We start from the raw sequence: 23,768 nt of genomic DNA on the forward strand, positions 1-23,768 counted from the left end.
GTGGGGCTGGAGAAGGCTCTCACAGCAGTTGCCCTTTCAAGGACAACCTCTGCCAGAGCTATGGCTGACCCAAGGCCATTCTAGCAGGTGCAAGTGGAGGAGTGGGGAATCAAACCCGGTTCTCCCAGATATGAGTCCGAGCAAAATTATAAGGGAGATTACAATATTACAAACTCAAATGAGACATTTGTTAAATAAAGAACTGGAATGGAATCTGAAAAGATTGCAGCAGAAATCTTTTGAGGGAGCAAAAAACCCGGAAAATATTTGGCCTGGCAACTGAAGAAAAAGAGAGAAAGAAAAATTATTAATAAAATTGTGGTGGATGGAAGAGAGGTGGTAGATCAAGAAGGAATAAAAAGACAATTCTTTAAGTATTATGCCAAGGTGTTAAAATAAGGAAAGGAAAGATGGATGAGTACTTACAAAAGATAAAAATAGCACCCTTAGCAGAAAATATGCAAAAAGTTTTGAACGATCCAATTGAAAAAATAGAAATTGAAGCAGCAATCACTGCAATGGAAAATGGAAAAGCACCTGGGTCAGATAGATATACAGCTAGATTTTTTAAAACCCTCAAAGAGGAGTTAATCCCGAAACTTCAGAAATTGATGAATATGATAAAACAAAAGGGAAAATACGAAATACGTGGAAGGAAGCTGTTATTTCGTTGATTCCAAAGGTAGAGATGTTACAAAAGTAAAAAATTATAGACCAATTTCATTGCTAAATAATGATGTATAGATGGTATATGACTCCTAAAAAATTGGCAAAGATGAATAATAAGATGCCAGACAGATGTTGGAAATGTAAAAAACATGAAGGTTCTTTCTACCATATGTGGTGGACTTGTGAAAGAGCAAAAAAGTATTGGCAGATGATTCAACAAGAAATTTCTAGGATCTTGGGATATGAATTTAAGAAAGTTGCAAAGACTTTTCTGTTGGGATTACAAATGGAAAAATTTCCAAAAGAAAATAGAGCTATAATTTAGTACTTGCTTTCAGCTGCTAGGACATTATATGTGCAGTTGTAGAAGCAAGAAAAAATACCAGAGAAATGGGATTGGATTGTAAAAGTTATGACATGGAGTGAAATGGACAAATTAATAAGAAATTTAAGAGACTATGATTTAGAAGTTTTTAAGATGGAGTGGGAAAAGTTCAGAAGATACGTAGAAAAAGAGTGGAAAATAAAAGGACATTGGACAATTTTTGATAATGATTAAGTCTTAGAAAAAAGAAGAATATTAATTTTTGTCTTTATTAGTTAAGGGTACCTTTAAACATTAGTACTTTAAGTAAATATCACTAGCGGGGGTCAAGTAACTGGGGAAGGGGTGGATAGAAAGCAATATATGGGATAGATAAAATAAGTTATTAATGATGCAAGAAATATAATTTGTTAAAATATGTTACCAAATAAAATTGTTTTAACCACCAGATATGAGTCCGTGCACTTAAGCAGTACACCAAACTGGCTCTCCCAGGATAGCGGCACCTTCTTTTGGGGCTCATCGAATTAGACCCGCTGGTCCAATCCTTTTGAAACTTATAGGGTGTTTTGAGGAGAGGCGTTGGATGCCATGCAGCAAATATGGAGCGTCTACCTCACAAAACAGCCCTCCAGAGTCCCAGAGTCCTGCAGATCAATTCTCCATTATACCCTATGAGAATCGGTCTCCATAGGGAATAATGGAGTGCCCAGAAGACATTTCCTTCTCCCCCCCCCCCCCCCGCTTTCTGATGACCCTGAAGCGGGATGAGGGCCTCCAAACCGAGGGATCTCCTGCCCCCACCTGAGGATTGGCAACCCTAGGTGTGCGGGGGTGGTGGTGGTGGTGGATTCCAGCTTAGTGCTTGCTTGTTGGGCAACTAGGCCCAGAAGGAAGCCGTCTTGGCCAGCGTGGTTTTATTTTATTTTTTCCTGATTTTTTGGCACTGGGGAAGAGACTAGGCAGCCAGATTTCCAGCGGCTGCCGTGCTGAGAATCCAGGCTCATGTTTCTGAAGGTCATTAGCAGGGGAACAGCCTGTCGGTAAAAATGTTTTACATTTCTTTTGGCGCAGCTTGCCGAAAATTCATCTCGTTCCTCCCAAACGGCTGTCGCTCTCCTCCCCTGGTGCTTTGGACTGATTCCCCCCGGGCTGTGGAACAGGACTGGGGGTGGGGAGTGATGTTCTCAATCGAAGGCAATCGTTAGATTTGGCCTTGTGTGGGGTATGAGTAGGGTTGCCAATCCCCAGGTGGAGGCAGGGGATCCCCCAGTCAGGATCAACAGAAAGCAAGAGGAGGTGAGGGAAACGTCTATTATTCCCTATGGAGACTTAAACCCAGAGAAAATAATGGAGAATTGATCCCCGGGTATCTGGGGCTCTGGGGGGGGGCTGTTTTTTGAGGTGGAGGCACCAAATTTGCAGAACAGCATCCAGTGCCTCTCCTAGGGTTGCCAAGTCCAATTCAAGAAATATCTGGGGGCTTTGGGGGTGGAGCCAGGAGACTTTGGGGGTGGAGCCAGGAGACATTAGAGGTGGAGCCAAGATCAAGGCTGTGACAAGCATCATTGAACTACAAAGGGAGTTCTGGCCATCACATTTAAAGGGACGGCACACCTTTTCAATGCCTTCCTTCCATAGGAAATAATGAAGGATAGGGGCACCTTCTTTTGGGGCTCATAGAATTGGACCCTCTGGTCCAATCTTTTTGAAACTTGGGGGGTATTTTGGGAAGAGGCACTAGATGCTATGCTGAAAATTTGGTGCCTCTACCCCAAAAAACAGCCCCCCCCAGAGCCCCATATACTCTTGGATCAATTCTCCATGATTTTCTATGGGAATAAATCTCCATAGGGAATAATAGAGTTCCCAGCAGACACTTCCCTCCCCTCCCCCCACTTTCTGACGACCCTGAAGTGGGGGGAGGGCCTCCAAACCGGGGGAACCCCTGCCTCCACCTGGGGATTGGCAACCCTAGCCTCTCCCCAAAATACCCCCCCCCAAGTTTCGAAAAGAGTGGACCGGGGGTTCTAATTCTATGAGCCCCAAAAAGGGTGCCCCTATCCTTCATTATTTCCAATGGAGGGAAGGCATTGAAAAGGTGTGCAGTCTCTTTAAATGTGATGGCCAGAACTCCCTTTGGAGTTTAATGATGCTTGTTACAGCCTTGATCTTGGCTCCACCCCCAATGTCTCCTGGCTCCACCCCCAAAGCCCCCAGATATTTCTTGAATTGGACTTGGCAAACCTGGATATGAGTTCCAATGGAAAGGAGTACAACCGCATTGTTAGGCTGAAGTATAGTGCCGTGCCCTGTTGTGTATGCGTCGGTCATGGGGAGTGAAATGGCCTTTTCTAAAAGACATAGCCAGGGCTTTTTTTGAGCAGGAATGCACAGGAGCGCAGTTCTGGCTGGCTTGGCATCAGAGGGTGTGGCCTAATATGCAAAGGAGTCCTTGTGGGGCTTTTCCTACCAAAAAAGGCCCTGCGTGAAGCAACGGTGCCATCAGAGGGTGTGGCCTAATATGCAAAGGAGAAATTGCGGGGCTTTTCCTACCAAAAAAGGCCCTGCGTGAAGCAATGGTGCCATCAGAGGGTGTGGCCTAATATGCAAAGGAGTCCCTGCGGGGCTTTTCCTACCAAAAAAGGCCCTGCGTGAAGCAACGGTGCCATCAGAAGGTGTGGCCTAATATGCAAAGGAGTCCCTGCGGGGCTTTTCCTACCAAAAAAGGCCCTGCGTGAAGCAATGGTGCCATCAGAGGGTGTGGCCTAATATGCAAAGGCGTCCCTGCGGGGCTTTTCCTACCAAAAAAGGCCCTGCGTGAAGCAATGGTGCCATCAGAGGGTGTGGCCTAATATGCAAAGGAGTCCCTGCGGGGCTTTTCCTACCAAAAAAGGCCCTGCGTGAAGCAACGGTGCCATCAGAAGGTGTGGCCTAATATGCTAAGGAGTCCCTGCGGGGCTTTTCCTACCAAAAAAGGCCCTGCGTGAAGCAATGGTGCCATCAGAGGGTGTGGCCTAATATGCAAAGGAGTCCCTGCGGGGCTTTTCCTACCAAAAAAGGCCCTGCGTGAAGCAATGGTGCCATCAGAGGGTGTGGCCTAATATGCAAAGGAGTCCCTGCGGGGCTTTTCCTACCAAAAAAGGCCCTGCGTGAAGCAATGGTGCCATCAGAGGGTGTGGCCTAATATGCAAAGGCGTCCCTGCGGGGCTTTTCCTACCAAAAAAAGCCCTGCGTGAAGCAATGGTGCCATCAGAGGGTGTGGCCTAATATGCAGACGAGTTCCTGCTGAGCTTTTTCTGCCAAAAGCACCGTGTGAAACCATGGTGACGACAGGGGTGTGGCCTAATATGCAAACGAGTTCCTGCCGGACATAGCCTTTGATTCCTCTTATGCTCTTCCTTCCTGTTTTCCTCTTTGATTTCTCTTTGTGGCTTCCTGTTGCACCTCTGTGGGCCCTTTTGTAACTTCAGCCCTTGCAGGACTTTTTTGGGAGGGGGATTATAACATAGTGGGTTCCGCGCGTAGAAGAGGCAAGGTGGTAGTGATAATCAGCTCTTAATTAGAAACAGTGTGGGAGGTGGCTGTTCTACAAAGACTGGAGAACTGGGTCAACAGGGCCGACTATGTACACTTCAGGGTTCCCACACAAGCACGTTATTGCAGCATTCAAGCCGGCAGGGGCACTTGATTGGTGCAGGGAAGCAGGGATTTGAATCCTGCTGTTCATTGTTCCCAAGTATTGGATGCTTCCCGAAAGCATTGGAAAAAGTGCAGGAAAGGGCAACTAGAATGATTAAAGGGTGGGAACCCTTCCCCTATGAAGAAAGGTTAAAACGCTTGAGGCTCTTTAGCTTGGAGAAACGTCGACTGCGGGGTGACATGATAGAGGTTGACAGATGATGCATGGGATGGAGAAAGTAGAGGAAGAAGTCCTTTTCTCCCTTTCTCGCAATACAAGAACTCGTGGGCATTCGATGAAATTGCTGAGCAGTCAAGTTAAAACGGATAAAAGGAAGTACTTCTTCACTCAAAGGGTGATTAACACGTGGAATTCACTGCCACAGTAGGTGGTGGCAGCTACAAGCATAGACAGCTTCAAGTGTGTATATATATAAATTTTTTGGCCACTGTGTGACACAGAGTGTTGGACTGGATGGACCATTGCCCTGATCCAACATGGCTTCTCTTATGTTCTTATGTGACACAGAGTGTTGGACTGGAGGGGCCATTGGCCTGATCCAACAGGGCTTCTCTTATGTTCTTATGTTACACAGAGTGTTGGAATGGATGGACTATTGGCCTGATCCAACATGGCTTCTCTTATGTTCTTTAAGTCAGCCAGTAGCTTGAAGAATGCATTTAAAGTTGCTTTCTTCCCACCTCTCCCTCCCCTCCTCCCTCCCCTTCATCTATTTGCCTTCCTTCCTTCCTTCCTTCCTTCCTTCCTTCCTTCCTTCCTTCCTTCCTTCCTTCCTTCCTTCCTTCCTTCCTTCCTTCCTTCCTTCCTTCCTTCCTCAAATATCTGACATTCATGTCTTGCAGCTCTCAAACATCTGACGTTTATTGTATGCGGCTTTTATGTTAAGCAACTTTAGCCACCTCTGTCCTAGAGTTCGACACTCTAACCATTTTGCCACACTGGGTGTTACAAAAAAAGGAACTCAGGATTCAAAGCTGCAAGGCACATCAGAATCAGCTGGATTACAGCAGAAGGGAAATGCTGAGGGGGGGGAAGAAAATCAGCATTGGCAGGAGAAAATTTTTCTGAGACGCCTTTTGAAATAACGGTTAAATGCATAGATCCAGATGGGTAGCCGTGTTAGTCTGTAGTCATAGAAAACATCAAGAGTCCAGTAGCTCCTTTTAGACTAACAAAATTTGGGGTTGGAATGCGCTTTCGTGAATCGCTGCTTGCTTCTTCAGGAAGTGAGCAATAACTCTCAAAAGCCCCTACCTTGCCATAAATGTTGTTAGTGTCAAGAGGACTTGCCATTAGCCGGGAGTACATTCACTTTACACTGTTGCTGCTTTCCACCGCTGCTATCTCTACGTAGCAAGTGAAGCATTCCTTCTGCCTAGTCTCAGTGATGGCCAAGGTCGTTCCTGCCTGATTATGCTCGCACCTGCAAGGGGCCTGGGAAAGAACTATGGGGGGAGGAACTGTTTGCTTCCCGCCCTGAGTTTGATTCTGTAATGGTCTAAGCCTGATCTATAAGTAAGGGGCAAAAGCCCACCAAAGCCAGTTTTCACAAGGACCGTCTTGCTCTGACCTGTCATGTATCAATAAACAGCTATTCTAGTAATGGACTGTTTCTGATCGTTGAACTGCTGGGGACTTGACAGTTAGTCTGAAAGGTGCTTCTGGACTCTTGCTCTTTCCTACAGTTAAATAAATAGATCACCTGTTGGATCACAACAGTCACCCAGTGTCCTCCAGAAAGTTAACTACCTGTTTTACTGTATTCTTTTCCAGCTTGAATTCAACAACGAGCAGATTCAAGGTAAGCCATGTTGGCATCTTGTCCATCCCCCCCCCACATGAATGCTTAACTGTGATTTCTCTCCATGTATTAAGTGCCCAGAGTGGTACGAAATGTGGTGCAAGCTCAAAAAGAAGAAGACTGCAGATTTATACCCCACCCTTCTCTCTGAATCAGAGACTCAGAGCGGCTGACAATCTCCTATATCTTCCTCCCCCACAACAGACACGCTGTGAGGTGGGCTCTCGCAGCAGCTGCCCTTTCAAGGACAACCTCTGCGAGAGCTATGGCTGACCCAAGGCCATTCCAGCAGGTGCAAGTGGAGGAGTGGGGAATCAATCCCGGTTCTCCCAGAAAAGAGTCCATGCACTTAACCACTACACCCAACTGGCTCTCTATTAGAGCTATGGCTGACCCAAGGCCATTCCAGCAGCTGTAAGTGAAGGAGTGGGGAATCAAACCCGGTTCTCCCAGATAAGAGTCCATGCACTTAACCACTACACCAAACTGGCACTCTATTAGAGCTCTGGCTGACCCAAGGCCATTCCAGCAGGTGCAAGTGGAGGAGTGGGGAATCAAACCCGGTTCTCCCAGATAAGAGTCCATGCACTTAATCACTACACCCAACTGGCTCTCAATATTTAGGCAGTTAGGAATCCATATCAATGCCTTATTAATATTTTTCATAATAATATAGATTTGGATTGACTGTGTCTTGATACAGGAATTATTGCCTTAATTTTAATTTTGTGTCCATCCTGACCTCTCTCCTTGAATAGAAAATTGTTTGCATGTCTAGATATATCTATACAGCTTAAAATCCTTCCTTGATATTTTATGATATGTATCTATATATTTGTGCTTGTTTATAACTTGTTTCCATAAGGTTAATTAATTGTGTACACATATTAATGTTCACATCTACTTGTTTACTTCAAAATTTTTTAAAAAATATATATTAAATGGAAATTCTTGGAGATTTGGGAGTGGAGTCTCAGGAAGGGAGGGTAGAATCAGGGGGGGTTTTGAGCAGGGATGCACAGCAACACAGTTCCAGCTGGCTCAGCATCAGGGGGTGTGGCCTAATATGCAAGAAGAAGAAGATATTGGATTTATATCCCTCCCTCCACTCCGAAGAGTCTCAGAGCGGCTGGCAATCTCCTTTACCTCCCCCCCACCCAACAGACACCCTGTGAGGTAGATGAAGATATTGGATTTATATCTTGCCCTCCACTCCGAAGAGTCTCAGAGGGGCTCACAATCTCCTTTCCCTTCCTCCCCCACAACAGACCCCCTGTGAGGTGGGTGGGGCTGAGAGGGCTCTAGCAGCAGCTGCCCTTTCAAGGACAACCTCTGTGAGAGCTATGGCTGACCCAAGACCATTCCAGCTGCTGCAAGGGGATGAGTGGGGAATCAAACCCGGTTCTCCCAGATAAGAGTCTGCACACTTAACCACTACACCAAACTGACTGTCTTTCAAGGCAGATCTTTTTGAATAGGGCTGCCAGCCCCCAGGTAGGGCAGGGTTACCGACCTCCAGGAGGCTTCTGGAGAGTCCTGCATGAGTTCCTTCTTTCCGCAAGACTAAAAAGATAAAGGTAGTCCCCTTTGCAAGCATCAGTCGTTTCTGACTCTGGGGTGATGTCGCAACATGACGTTTTCACGGCAGACTTTTTATGGAGTGGTTTGCCATTGCCTTCCCCAGTCACCTACACTTCCCCCGCAGCATGCTGGGTACTCATTTTACCAACCTCGGAAGGATGGAAGGCTGAGTCAGCCTTGAATTGGCTACCTGAACCCAGCTTTCACCGGGATCGAACTCAGGTTGTGAGCAGAAAGCTTGAACTGCAATACTGCAGCTTTACCTCTCTGCGCAACAGGGCTCTTTCTTCTTTGGACTGCACTCGTATATATGTATATTATGGAAAAGAATACATTTTGCATATATTGACTGTAGCGTGTATACCTTTAAGAAAATTTGAAGTCTACTAGTTATTTGGCCCCAGTCTTTCTTTTGTATTTTGATTCTCCACGTAGGGTCTTGGAGATCTCTTGGAACTAGAACTGATCTCCAGGCAACAAAGACCCAGTTCCTCCAGAGAAAAATAGCTGCTTTGGAGGGTGGACTCTAGGACGTCATATGCCACCTCGCCAAACTCTTCCCTCCCCTGACTCCACCCCCAAAACCTCCAGTTTTTTCACACACCAGAGTTGGTTTATGTACTCAATGGCTTAAGCGCAAAAGAAGGGCAACAGAAAAGAAAAATGGAAGCCAGGAAGATGAAAAGGAAATTGAAGTGCAGAGAAGTTGTCACCCTCCAGGTGGGGCCTAAAGAATACATCACAGCGTTTATATCCCGCCCTCCACTCCGAAGAGTCTCAGAGCAGCTCACAATCTCCTTTCCCTTCCTCCCCCACAACAGACACCCTGTGAGGTAGATGAAGATATTGGATTTATATCCCGCCCTCCACTCCGAAGAGTCTCAGAGGGGCTCACAACAATCTCCTTTCCCTTCCTCCCCCACAACAGACACCCTGTGAGGTAGATGAAGATGTTGGATTTATATCCCGCCCTCCACTCCGAAGAGTCTCAGAGCGGCTCACAATCTCCTTTCCCTTCCTCCCCCACAACAGACACCCTGTGAGGTAGATGAAGAAATTGGATTTATATCCCGCCCTCCACTCCAAAGAGTCTCAGAGCGGCTCACAATTTCCTTTACCTTCCTCCCCCACAACAGACACCCTGTGAGGTAGATGAAGATGTTGGATTTATATCCCGCCCTCCACTCTTCAGAGTCTCAGAGCAGCTCACAATCTCCTTTCCCTTCCTCCCCCAGAACAGATACCCTGTGAGGTAGATGAAGATATTGGATTTATATCCCGCCCTCCACTTCGAAGAGTGTCAGAGCGGCTCCTTTACCTTCCTCCCCCACAACAGACACCCTGTGAGGTAGATGAAGATATTGGATTTATATCCCGCCCTCCACTCTTCAGAGTCTCAGAGCAGCTCACAATCTCCTTTCCCTTCCTCCCCCAGAACAGATACCCTGTGAGGTAGATGAAGATATTGGATTTATATTCCGCCCTCCACTCCAAAGAGTCCCAGAGCGGCTCACAATCTCCTTTCCCTTCCTCCCCCACAACAGACACCCTGTGAGGTAGATGAAGATATTGGATTTATATCCCGCCCTCCACTCCGAAGAGTGTCAGAGCGGCTCACAATCTCCTTTACCTTCCTCCCCCACAACAGACACCCTTTGAGGTAGATGAAGATATTGGAGTTATATCCCTCCCTCCACTCCGAAGAGTCTCAGAGGGGCTCACAATCTCCTTTCCCTTCCTCCCCCGCAACAGGCACCCTGTGAGGTAGATGAAGATATTGGATTTATATCCTGCCCTCCACTCCGAAGAGTCTCAGAGCGGCTCACAATATCCTTTCCCTTCCTCCCCCCACAACAGACACCCTGTGAGGTAGATGAAGATATTGGATTTATATCCCGCCCTCCACTCCGAAGAGTCTCAGAGCAGCTCACAATCTCCTTTACCTTCCTCCCCCACAATAGACACCATGTGAGGTAGATGAAGATATTGTTTTTATATCCCACCCTCCACTCCAAAGAGTCTCAGAGCGGCTCACAATCTCCTTTCCCTTCCTCCCCCGCAACAGGCATCCTGTGAGGTAGATGAAGATATTGGATTTATATCCCGCCCTCCACTCCGAAGAGTCTCAGAGCGGCTCACAATCTCCTTTACCTTCCTCCCCCACAATAGACATCCTGTGAGGTAGATGAAGATATAGGATTTATATCCCTCCCTCCACTCCAAAGAGTCTCAGAGTGGCTCACAATCTCCTTTCCCTTCCTCCCCCCACATAACAGATACCCTGTGAGGTAGGAGAATATATTGGATTGATATCCTGCCCTCCACTCTGAAGAGTTTCAGAGCGGCTCACAATTTCCTTTACCTTCCTCCCCCCCACAACAGACACCCTGTGAGGTAGATGAAGATATTGGATTTATATCCCGCCCTCCACTCCGAAGAGTCTCAGAGCGGCTCACAATCTCCTTTCCCTTCCTCCCCCCACAACAGACACCCTGTGAGGTAGATGAAGATATTGGATTTATATCCCGCCCTCCACTCCGAAGAGTCTCAGAGCGGCTCACAATCTCCTTTACCTTCCTCCCCCACAATAGACACCCTATGAGGTAGATGAAGATATTGGATTTATATCCCGCCCTCCACTCCAAAGAGTCTCAGAGCGGCTCACAATCTCCTTTACCTTCCTCCCCCCACACAACAGATACCCTGTGAGGTAGGAGAAGATACTGGATTTATATCCCGCCCTCCACTCCGAAGAGTTTCAGAGCGGCTCACAATCTCCTTTACCTTCCTCCCCCCCACAACAGACACCCTGTGAGGTAGATGAAGTTATTGGATTTATATCCCGCCCTCCACTTCGAAGAGTCTCAGAGGGGCTCACAATCTCCTTTCCCTTCCTCTGCCACAACAGACACCCTGTGAGGTGGATGGGGCTGAGAGGGCTCTCACAGCAGCTGCTCTTTCAAGGACAACCTCTGCCAGAGCTATGGCTGACCCAAGGCCATGCTAGCAGGTGCAAGTGGAGGAGTGGGGAATCAAACCCGGTTCTCCTAGATAAGAGTCTGCACACTTAACCATTACACCAAACTGGCTCTCGATAATTCCAGGGGATCCCCAGGTCCCACCTGCAGGCTGGCAGCCCTCCACAGTAAAGAGAGGAGGTGGCGTGAGCACCCAAAATAACAGAGGGATTGAGCTGGCGGGGATTATGCCACAGGCTCCTCCCAACATGAGTGATTTTCAAATTTGAGTGGCGTCGCAAGAAGCCGCAATGTTTTCATAGTCACACCGGGTGCACGTAGGGCACATTTGCCACGCAATTGCACCGCCGACTCCCCCTCCCTCGTTCCGCACAGCTGCCCTCGCCCACATGCGACAGCCAAAATAATAAGACTTCGCTTTTCCATATGTTCTTTCCTTATATTGCAAACATTCGGCTTGGGAATTTTTTTTTCTTTCCCCTGTAGTAAAATTAGGAACTGATCTATTGCAGATACAGAATTCCTCCCGGGAAAGATTCCGCTCTCTGGCTCGCCTCCAACCCCCACAGAAGCAGACATCAGGACCAATGTTTTTACTTGGCAGAGAAACTAACACCAAGGAGCCCATTTCATGTTGCACAGTCAGTTTCCCAAGTGGGCCTCCTTTCTGCCACTTGTGCTCATGGCTGTTCATGTGCCCCTTCGAGGTCTCCAGTGCTAAAGGCAGAGCTTGTCATTTCATAGAATCCTAGAATCGTAGAGTTGGAAGGGACCCCTAGGGTCATCTAGTCCAACCCCCTGCACAATGCAGGAAACTCACAAACACCTCCCCCTAAATTCACAGAATCTTCATTGCTGTCAGAGGGCCATCTAGCCTCTGTTGAAAAACCTCCAAGGAAGGAGAGCCCACCACCTCCCGAGGAAGCCTGTTCCACTGAGAAATCGCTCTAACCATCAGGAAGTTCATCCCAATGTTGAGCCAGAAACTCTTTTGATTTAATTTCAACCCATTGGTTCTGGTCCTGCCTTCTGGGGCCACAGAAAACAATTCCACATCCTCTCTAGGACAGCCCTTCAAGTACTTGAAGATGGTGATCATATCATAGAATCCTAGAGTTGAAAGGGACCTCCAGGGTCATCTAATCCAACCCTCTGCACAATGCAGGAAACTCACAAACACCTCCCCCTAAATTCACAGGCTCTTCATTGCTGTCAGATGGCCATCTAGCCTCTGTTTAAAAACCTCCAAGGAAGGAGAGCCCACCGCCTCCTGAGTTGGAAGGGATCCCCAGGGTCATCTAGTCCAACCTCCTGCACAATGCAGTAAATTCACAAATACCACCCCCTAAATTCACAGGATCTTCATTGCTGTCAGATGGCCATCTAGCCTCTGTTAAAAAACCTCCAAGGAAGGAGAGCCCACCACCTCCCGAGGAGGAAGCCTGTTCCACTGAGGAACCGCTCTAACGGTCAGAAAGTTCTTCCTCATGTTGAGCCAGAAACTCTTTTGATTTAATTTCTTCAATACGGTATCGAAATCCAGCATGCATGTTCTCCTAGAAGGGGGAGCCAGAACAAAAAGCAGGTTGGAACGCAGCTCGAGTTGCTACAGTTCTGAGCTACAGGAACCCCAAACACCGTTTACCTGCTCATGTTCCTGTGGAGCATGTGATCCGACACAACAAAAAATCCTGGCCATGACATACATGTCATTGGGACACACAAGTGGATGTGAGAGAGCTCCCTGTAGCATTCTTGAAGCTAGGTGTCTGAGGACCAAACTAATTGATACTTCACCACACTTTCCTACATGCCAAACAGCGCACTTTCAAGCTACATTCAACACACTTCAGTGAGTACATCCAGGCGGGCAGCCTTGTGTCATGGGTACTGGGGACCCTGCAGAAGAAGCTGAGCCTGCAGAAGAAACTGTGCCCCTGCCACCTGCACCAGTGCCCCTGCCTCCTGCTGGAGAAGATCCAAGCCCCCCTGCCTCACCCTCTCGGGTGGCTCGTGTGCGTGACCGCCTCCGGCAGGACCTCAGGGATCGGAGGAGGGCGGCACGCTCACAAGCAAGACGCTCCCTGAGCCCTGAGTTTTGAAAGGATTCTGGCCCTTCTAGGAGTGAGGATGCTTGAGTCTCAGCAGGATCCTGGCTGCCTCTCTGAGCCAGCAATTAGCCCAAATGGGCAACAGACAGCAGAGGGCTATATAGCTGTGGGCTTTGGGAGGAGGCTTTGTGGAAGCAACTAGTCACTTACCTGATGTTCTAGCATCCACTTCGGCTTTTGACTTTGGCTTCTGGACCCCCTGACTTCGGCTTCTGAACCTCTGACCTGCGATACCTGGACTGTGATTTGGTTTTGGCGCCTTGGACCCTCTTTGCTCACCAGCTACAGAACTTGGACTGCCCCTGGACTTTGCCTGACCCGGCCCCAGCCCGTGACCCCTTGTTGGTTTGAAGCAGTAGAGCAAAGCAAGAGTCAAGTGGCACCTTTAAGACCAACCAAGTTTTGTTCTGAATGAAAGTTTTCATGTGCTAGAAGCACACTTTGCCAGAAAATAGTATGGAATGGCGAGCAGTCCTAAATATAGAGAAAGCGAGCAGTGAGTTAGTCTGCAAAACCATGGAAATGTTTTTTTTTAGCAGATTAAAAGAATCACAATTTGCGGTCTGGTGATTGTTAGTTTGCGCTGGCTGGGTTGAAACAACAATGAAGAATAGCAGATTGACGTCCATGTCCTTAAGTATCTTGGGTGTGAAGTGCAATAAATAAGAGTCTGTTATTTGAGGGCATAGGTTTCTCCCACTTCAAAACAAGCAGCATGCAACACTCTTCAGTGTGTATGCCCCAACCCTTCAAGCAGATCCTGCAGAAAAGAACAAGTTCTATGCTGATCTACGCAACCTCGTACGGAAGACCCCTACAGAGGACAAGGTGATCATCCTTGGTGACTTCAATGCCAGAGTAGGTAAAGACTCGGAAGCCTGGAAAGGAGTACTTGGCAAACACGGCATTGGCAACTGCAATGAGAACGGGCGCCTCCTGCTAGAATTCTGCACGGAGCACCAGCTCACCATCACCAACACTATCTTTCAGCAGAAGAACAGCCTGAAGACAACCTGGATGCACCCACGGTCCAAGCACTGACACCTTATCGACTACATTCTGGTGCGCCAGAGAGACCTTCGAGATGTCTTACACACCCGAGTAATGCCCAGTGCGGAATGTCATATGGATCTTCGTCTTGTACGCTGCAATCTCCGTCTTCACTTTAAAACCACACCCAGGAGAGGAGGTATCCCTCGGAGGAAGCTTCAGGTTGGCAGCCTTCAGTCAGCCGAAGTTAAAGCTGCCTTCCAGGCAAAACTCCAGTCAAGAATTGAGGACCCAGTTGCCCCAAAGACCCTTCTCCAGAAGCACTCTGGGAACACCTAAAAACTACCATCCTGTTGATCTCTGAAGAAGTCCTCGGGTTCTCCACAAGGAAGAACAAGGACTGGTTTGACGAGAACAATCAAGAGATCCAAGAATTACTAGCGAAAAAGAGATTTGCCTACCAAGCACATCTTGCTCAGCCCTCCTGTCCCGGGAAAAAAGCAATCTTTCGCGCTGCATGTAGCAACCTCCAGCGCAAGCTTCGAGACATTCAGAACGAGTGGTGGACCAAGCTTGCAGAGAGAACCCAGCTGTGTGCAGACACTGGTGATTTAAGAGGGTTCTACGAAGCCCTGAAGGCAGTATATGGCCCATCATATCAGGCTCAGAGTCCCTTGCGTAGTGCAGGCGGCCAAGTGCTCCTCACAGACAAGGCATCCATACTGAACCAGTGGTCAGAGTATTTTCAGGTTCTCTTCAGTGCCAACCGCGTAGTTCAAGATTCAGAAATCCACCTCACCCCACTTCAACCAGTGAAAACAGAGTTGGATGATTAGGGTTTGTAGAATCTTTCGGGATCAAGTGCCGTGTTCTACTGGAGAAAGTTTTCCTTCCAGATGTTTCGTTCTCAGCTGCGGAGAACATCCGCAGTGGCATTGCAGCCGGAGCAGGCGCTCTGACCTTCTTGGCTGCTGTGCATTGAGTGGGGCCAGGGCTGCTGGAGAGCTGCTATTTCTAGGCTGGAGGGGGTGTGATGAAAGGGCAATTGGTTTGTGGATGTGCCCATTGTTTGGTGGGGCTTCCTGGAAGGGTAGTGATAAGGAAACTGGCTGTTGAATGTGACCATTGTTCTGTGTTAATTGCTGGGAGGGTTGGAAGGGGTTTGAAGATAAGGAAGATGGTTGTTGACTGTGCTGATTGTTCTGTGGAATTTGCTGGTTGTTCTGAGACTTTTTGCAATTTATAGTCTGTAGGGTGTTTTGCAGAGCTGGGTACCAAGATTGGTGGATGAAAATGCCTTCTTCCTTTCTGTTAAAATTGTGCTGGTGTTTGTAAATCTCAATAGCTTCTCTGTTCAGGCGGGTATGATAATGTGAGACCGTAGAAAGGACTTCAGTTCTTTCAAAGTGGATGACGTGGTCTCCTTGAAGTGCATGTTCAGCTACAGCTGATTTTTCTGGCTGAAACAAGCGACAGTGTGTCTTGTGTTCGGTGAGACGGGCGTTGATACTGCATTGGGTAGCAAGCCTGCAGCAGACGTGGATTATTGCACCCTTCTTAAATCTTCGTTCGCGAAGCCAAGCCGAGAGAGAGAGAGAGTGCCAATGTAGACTGCACCACAGGAGCAGGGTATTTTGTAGACTCCAGGGGTTGAAAGTGGATCTCTCATATCTTTGGCCGAGCGCAGCATGTGGCGGATCTGTTGTGTGGGCTTGACACACAACAGTTGAATGAGATCCCCACCCTAGAACAGATACTCCATGCTTAGGGCAACATTGACAAGACCTAAAGTTGCCAACCTCCAAGTAGGGCCTACAGACCACACACACACACCCCCGCCGAATGACAGCTAATCTCCAGGTGGCAGGGATCAGTTCCCCTAGAAAACAGAAAATCGTTGCTATGGAGGGTGGACTCTACGGCCTTCTAAGGTTGCCACCTTCAGGTTCAGAAATGTTGTCTATTGTAAGAGGATCTGGAAGGGAAAGGGGTAAAGAATTCTCCATCTTGCCCCAAGTCCAATTGGCAGTTGGCTAGATGATGGACCTCTTTGGCCCCCACTTGCCTTCTGCTTTATCTTATATGGGATGCAGCTCTTCTCTCTTACCTGCGTTTAATGCTGCAGCGAGTTAACCTTTTCGAGGTTAATTCTGTTTGCAGGAAGTTAAATGTACCTATGGGAATATATCATGTAAAATCTGCTTCTATTTTTGTAAGTAAAAACTCTTTGTCTTGTTACCATTGGAATCAGGTCATCTTTGTAATTTTGTTTGAACAGCATTTTTTCCTTAACCAGGAAATGAGGAGGACTGAGGATACTGTGAAAAAGCTTCTGCGCTTCCAAGGCAAATTATATATATTTTGACATTGAACACAGTAGGAAATACCAGAAGATTTGAGGGTGGAGCCTGGAAGTTTAGAAAGGGGAGAGAGCTTGGTTGGGTATAACACCATGCAATCAACCTTCCAAAGCAGCCATTTCTTCGAAGAGAAGTGGAAGGAAGGAAGGAAGGAAGGAAGGAAGGAAGGAAGGAAGGAAGGAAGGAAGGAAGGAAGGAAGGAAGGAAGGAAGGAAGGAAGGAAGGAAGGAAGGAAGGAAGGAAGAGAGAAAGAGAGAGAGAAAGAGAGAGAGAAAGAGAGAGAGAAAGAGAGAGAGAGAGAGAGAGGAAGAAAGAGGTGATTTATGTAATCTAGAAATCCACTGTAATCCCAGAAGATCACCAGTTTACACCTGGAGGTTAGCAACCCTGCATTATACCTCGCTGAGTGTGCTCCCCTCCCCAAACGCTGCCTCTCACCGCCAAATGTTCAGCAATTCCCCACCTCGAAGCTGGCAACGAAGTGAGACCTAGTGCTAGAGTTACCCTGAATATTGTCTCAGATGAAATTTTGAGCTCGAATTTTGCATGCAAGATCCAAGAAAGGCTGTGGAATGCAAAAAGAAAAAAGAAGTCCTCCAGTGTGGTCAATTTTCTCAGGGGTTTCCTGAATATTGTCTCAGATGAAATTTCAGGCTCAAATTTTGCATTCGAGACCCAAGAAAGGCTGAGGAACGCAAGGGGAAAAAAAGCCCTCCAAGCATGGACAGCTTTCTCAAGAGTTTCCCAACATTTAGTTAGTTTGATGTTGTTCTCCACTGCTTGGTACACTGCATTATGGCACTAAACTTACAACGATTATGTTTAAGGCAGAGTCCCCAAACCGGGCCTCTGCGGAATTGGATGCAGGCAAATTGCCTTCAGAGTCACAGAGCCCTTTTTGACTCCTCTCGCCTTCCAAGCCGCTCTCACCACAACATCAGCCCACTGTCTGCGGCAGAAGAATGAAGCCAGGCCTCGTCCTGACAGCTGCCACCAAAAACCCAACGGCAACGTGGATCCTGCTGACGAGGTTTTTCGATAATGATAGGCCAGAGGAAAGCCAAAGGCCCCCCCTGTTTGTTCAGCTGCTGTCCTGGAAGCTGCTTCTGTCTTGGTCATCACGTTCCCAGTTGCAAAATAACAGACCTCGAGTTCATGGGTTGCTTTGCGGACAATGGAGGGGAAATAAAAGGGGGCAACAGAGGTTAGGCAAGCAGCTGGGAGGCCCCAGATAATTCCTGGTTTTCATGGGAAGATCAAAGATTCGGGGTGGGGTGGGGTGGGGGGTAGAAATATCTCTAGTAGGGTTGCCAAGTCCCATTCAAGAAATATCTGGGGACTTTGGGGGTGGAGCCAGGAGACATTGGGGCGGAGCCAAGAGCAAGGGTGTGGCAAGCATGATTGAACTCCAAGGGAGTTCTGGCCATCACATTTCAAGGGACTGCGCATCTTTTTAAATGCCTTCCTTCCATAGGAAATAATGAAGGATAGGGGCACCTTCTTTTGGGGCTCATAGAATTGGATCCCCTGGTCCAATCTTTTTGAAACTTGGGAGGTATTTTGGGGAGAGGCACTAGATGCTATACTGAAAATTTGGTGCCTCTATCTCAAAAAACAGCTCTCCCCAGAGCCCCTGATACCAGCAGGTCAATTCCCCATCATTCCCTATGGAAATCGTTCATGGAGGTGCATGATGGCTGTGGGGGCGGGGCTTGCCCTGCCGGCCAGCTGGCTGGGGGAGGGGGGAAGCCTGTAAAACTGGGGGATCCCCCTTTGGGACCTGGGGATTGGGAAGCCTAATCTCTAGACAGCCCCAGTAGGGTTGCCAATCCCCAGGTGGGGGCAGGGGATCCCCCGGTTTGGAGACCCTCCCCCCGCTTCAGGGTCGTCAGAAAGCATGGGGAGGGGAGGGAAATTTCTGCTGGGAACTTTATTATTCCCTATGGAGATGTATTCCCATAGAAAATAATAGAGAATGGATCCACAAGTATCTGGGGTTCTGTGGGGGCTATTGTTTGAGGTAGAGGCCCCCAATTTTCAGTACAGCATCTAGTGCCTCTCCCCAAAATATCCCCCAAGTTTCAAAACGATTGGACCAGGGGGTCCAATTCTATGAGCCCCAAAAGAAGGTGCCCCTATCCTTCATTATTTCCTACGGAAGGAAGGCATTGAAAAGGTGTGCCGTCCCTTTAAATGTGAGGGCCAGAACGCCCTTTGGAGTTCAATGATGCTTGTCACACCCTTGATCTTGGCTCCACCCCAATGTCTCCAGGCTCCACCCCCCAAATTCCTCAGATATTTCTTAAATTGGACTTGGCAACACTAAGCCCTGCTAGCTTGATCTTTTCAGATCTTGGAAACTAAGTAGGGTTCGCCTGGTCAATGTTTGGCCACCAAGGAAGGCCAGAGTCACTAGGAAGAGGCAGGCAACGAGGAACCATCTCTGCTCATCTCTTACGTTGAAAGCCGCAGGGGGTTCACCGCCAACTGGCTGCAACTTGACGATGCTTTCCACCACCACCCGAAATATTTCCCCAGGGTATTCTGGCTGCAGGACTCTTTCCACGTTTTGAAATTGCTCAGAGCCATAAATCCAGGTGGGCAGCCCAGGATGAAGCAGTAGAACAGATTTTAAAAAGGCCAACGCCACGCTGGGAATGATTAGGAAGGGAACTGGAAACAAATCAGCCAGTATCATAACACCTCTGTAGAAATCGATGGTGCGGTCTCATTTGGAGTACTGTGTGCAGTTCTGGTCGCCGCACCTCAAAAAGGATATTATAGCATTGGAGAAAGTCCAGAGAAGGGCAACTAGAATGATTAAAGGGCTGGAGCACTTTCCCTATGAAGAAAGGTTGAAACGCTTGGGGCTCTTTCACTCGGAGAAACGTCGACTGTGGGGTGACATGATGGAGGTTGATAAGATTATGCCTGGGATGGAGAAAGTAGAGGAAGAAGTCCTTTTCTTCCTTTCTCACAATACAAAAACTCGTGGGCATTCATTGAAATTGCTGAGCAGTCAGGTTAAAATGGATAAAAGGAAGTCCTTCTTCACCCAAAGGGTGATTAACATGTGGAATTCACTGCCACAGGAGGTGGTGGCACCTACAAGCATAGCCAGCTTTAAGAGGGGATTGGATAAACATATGGAGCAGAGGTCCATCAGTGGCTATTAGCCACAGAGTGTGTTTGTGTGTATACTGTGTGACACAGAGTGTTGGACTGGAGGGGCCACTGGCCTGATCCAACATGGATTCTCTTATGTTCTTCTGTGACACAGAGTGTTGGACTGGATGGGCCATTGGCCTGATCCAACATGGCTTCTCTTATGTTCTTAGGTGACACAGAGTGTTGGACTGGATGGGCCACTGGCCTGATCCAACAGGGCTTCTCTTATGTTCTTATGTGACACAGAGTGCTGGACTGGAGGGGCCACTGGCCTGATCCAACAGGGCTTCTCTTATGTCCTTATGTGACACAGAGTGTTGGACTGGATGGGCCACTGGCCTGATCCAACAGGGCTTCTCTTATGTTCTTATGTGACACAGAGTGTTGGACTGGATGGGCCACTGGCCTGATCCAACAGGGCTTCTCTTATGTTCTTATGTGACACAGAGTGCTGGACTGGAGGGGCCACTGGCCTGATCCAACAGGGCTTCTCTTATGTCCTTATGTGACACAGAGTGTTGGACTGGATGGGCCACTGGCCTGATCCAACAGGGCTTCTCTTATGTTCTTATGTGACACAGAGTGCTGGACTGGATGGGCCACTGGCCTGATCCAACAGGGCTTCTCTTATGTTCTTATGTGACACAGAGTGTTGGACTGGATGGGCCACTGGCCTGATCCAACAGGGCTTCTCTTATGTTCTTATGTGACACAGAGTGCTGGACTGGAGGGGCCACTGGCCTGATCCAGCAGGGCTTCTCTTATGTCCTTATGTGACACAGAGTGTTGGACTGGATGGGCCACTGGCCTGATCCAACAGGGCTTCTCTTATGTTCTTAGGTGACACAGAGTGTTGGACTGGAGGGGCCACTGGCCTGATCCAACAGGGCTTCTCTTATGTTCTTATGTGACACAGAGTGCTGGACTGGAGGGGCCACCGGCCTGATCCAACAGGGCTTCTCTTATGTTCTTATTTTGAGTCCAGTGGCACCTTTAAGACCAAGAAAGGTGTATCGAAGGTATGAGCTGAAGAAATGCGCATGCGCACGAGAGCTCATACTTCGAATAAGCTTACAGCCGTAGTTTCTTTGTGCTAGGAATCAGCTCTGACATCACAAATGTCTTTCATTTGTTAGAAGAAAGAGTGGGTATAAAGCGCTATAAAGTCACAGGGCTTTTTTTTTGTAACAGGAACTCCTTTGCATATTAAGCCACACACCCCAATGTGGCCAATCCTCCAAGAGCTTACAGGGCTCTTCTTACCGAGGCTACTGTCAGCTCTTGGAGGATTGGCTACATCAAGGGGATGTGGCCTATTGTGCAAAGGAGTTCCTGCTACAAAAAAAAAAAAGCCCTGGACTCACAGCTAATTTATGGTGATCCAACAGAACTCTCATACTAAGAGACAAAAAGTAGTTTGCTTTTGCCTGCCTTGAACAGCAACTCTGGACTTCTTTGGTGGGTTCCCATCCAAGTACCCACCAGGTCAACCTTGCTTCGCTTCTGAGATCTTATGAGATCGGGTTAGCTTGGACCGTCCACGTCAAGGCAAGAGACTTTCAAAGGTGGCTTGCCACTGCTTGCCTCTGGGTGGCTGGACTTCCCTGGACTTCCTTGGTGGTCTCCCATCCAAGTACCCACCAGGTCAACCTTGCTTCGCTTCTGAGATCTTACGAGATCGGGTTAGCCTGGACCATCCACGTCAAAGCAAGAGACTTTCAAAGGTGGCTTGCCACTGCTTGCCTCTGGGTGGCTGGACTTCCCTGGTGGTCCCCCATCCAAGTACCCACCAGGTCAACCTTGCTTCACTTCTGAGATCTTACGAGATCAGGTTAGCCTGGACCATCCACGTCAAAGCAAGAGACTTTCAAAGGTGGCTTGCCACTGCTTGCCTCTGGGTGGCTGGACTTCCCTGGACTTCCTTGGTGGTCTCCCATCCAAGTACCCACCAGGTCAACCTTGCTTCGCTTCTGAGATCTTATGAGATCGGGTTAGCCTGGACCATCCATGTCAAGGCAAGAGACTTTCAAAGGTGGCTTGCCACTGCTTGCCTCTGTGTGGCTGGGCTTCCCTGGCGGTCTCCCATCCGAACACTAATCAGGGCTTACCCTGCTTAGCTTTGGAGATTTCGTGAAATCTGAGGAGCCTGGACCACCCAGTTCTGGGTTTTTAGAATAGGTGCCACTAAGTAAGAGGCACGGGTCTGCCTGAATTGCTCCAGTGAGACGGTTGTTAGACAAAATCCTTTAAGTCTAATTTAGCAAAGTGTCCCTTCTGGATTCACCCCGCATAGGGTTGCCAATCCCCAGGTGGGGGCAGGGGATACCCCCTTTTTGAGCCCCCCCCCCTCAGGGTCATCAGAAAGTGGGGTGGGGGAATGGAAATGTCTGCTGGGCACTTCATTATTCCCTGTGGAGACCAATTCCCATAGGGTATAATGGAGAATTGATTCATCGGTATCTGGGCTCTGGAGGGGGGGCGCTGTTTTTTGAGGTAGAGGCGCCAAATTCGCAGCACAGCATCGATGCCTCTCCTCAAAAGAGTCTCCAGGTTTCAAAATGATGGGACCAGGAGGTCCAGTTCTATGAGCCCCAAACGAAGATTGCTGAGCAGTTGGGTTAGAATGGATAAAAGGAAGTGCTTCTTCGCCCAAAGGGCGATTAACACCTAGAATTCACTGCCACAGGAGGTGGCAGCGGCTACAAGCATTGCCAGCTTTAAGAGGGGACTGGATAAACATATGGAGCAGAGGTCCATCAGAGGCTATTAGCCGCAGCATACTGTTGGAACTCTGTCTGGGGCAGTGGTGCTCTGTATTCTTGGTGCTTGGGGGGCGGCACAGTGGAAGGACTCCTAGTCTCCTGGCCCCACTGATGGACCTCCTGATGTCACCTTGTTTTTTTGACCTCTGTTTGACACAGAGTGTTGGACTGGATGGACCATCGGCCTGATCCATCATGGCTTCTCTTATGTTCTTATGTCCCAATACTTCATTATTTCCAATGGGGGGAGGCATTTAAAAGGTGTGCAGTCATGTTAAATGTGATAGCCAGAGTTCAATGATGCTTGCCACAACCTTGCTTCTGGATCCACCCCCAGAGTCTCCTGGCTCCAGCCCCAAAGTCCCCAGATATTTCTTGAATTGGACCTGGCAAGCCTAAACCCACAAATCAGGATTGCACCTGGTACCTGGAGATCTCCTGCTGTTACAGTTGCTCTCTAGCCAACCAAGATCAGTTCCTCTGGAGAAAATGGATTCCCTGATGGATGGATTCTATGGCACCATATCCTGCTGTGGACTTTCCTCTCCCCTCCCTAAACCCCACCGTCCACAGGTTCCACCCCCAAAACACCAGGGATTTTCCAACCCAAAGCAAACAGACAATACCCACCACAGTGTGACTCCGGGTTGAAGAAGGTCCTGGATTTTAATTTGGTAGTTGGCAGCATTTCTTGAAGGAAAGTGCCCCACATTTTTCTCAATGATCATCATTGTGGCCTTGAGAAACTGCTTGAGACTGTATTATAATGATTATTCCCATTAACATTCTTCTGGAACCTGTACTCAAGGTAATTTTCATTGGTAGGCAATGCCCCACCGGACAACGGCTAACTATTCAACTATACAAATAAATAAGTCAACTCCATGACACACAAACCACACAGTGGGAACCATGGAGTTGCTTCATCTGACCCTCAGGACCCCAAAGTAATTTAATTAGTAGGGCTTAATGCATTTCCTTTTCACTCATAGGGTTGTCTCTCTGATCTGGAGAACCTCCAAGGCCAACAAGGAGAGGGGCTTTCTGGTAACTCCTGATTGTCGATGGGTTACAAAAAATGACACGACAACCTCTTTGACCGAATAGTGGCCATTCTGCCCTACCCCCTTCCAGGAAGAACAGAGGAGCGGGAATGCAAGCATATCTGATAACGAGTTCATCAGACTTTGAAAGCCAGAACAAAACAGAAGGGTTAGAAGCTGGTTGGGAACAATTTGGATTTTTGTTCAAAAATAAAGGCTTTGTGTTTGGCTTTTTTATAAACACAAGTGACTGTATTAACTGGCATTCCTCCTTCTC

At 48.1% G+C, this 23,768-nt stretch overlaps 1 protein-coding gene across 1 annotated transcript in view; it reads left to right on the top strand.

Moving 5' to 3' along the window:
* Window positions 1-23,768, top strand: part of MYL3 (myosin light chain 3) — a 58,202-nt gene that overhangs the window by 23,009 nt on the left and 11,425 nt on the right. The window contains exon 2 of the mRNA XM_060247937.1: window positions 6,471-6,498. Coding sequence (XP_060103920.1) covers window positions 6,471-6,498 — 28 coding nt within the window. The remainder of the gene's footprint in view (window positions 1-6,470; window positions 6,499-23,768) is intronic.

Source organism: Heteronotia binoei, chromosome 10 (genome assembly GCF_032191835.1).
Source record: "Heteronotia binoei isolate CCM8104 ecotype False Entrance Well chromosome 10, APGP_CSIRO_Hbin_v1, whole genome shotgun sequence".
Taxonomy (NCBI): Eukaryota; Metazoa; Chordata; class Lepidosauria; order Squamata; family Gekkonidae; genus Heteronotia; species Heteronotia binoei.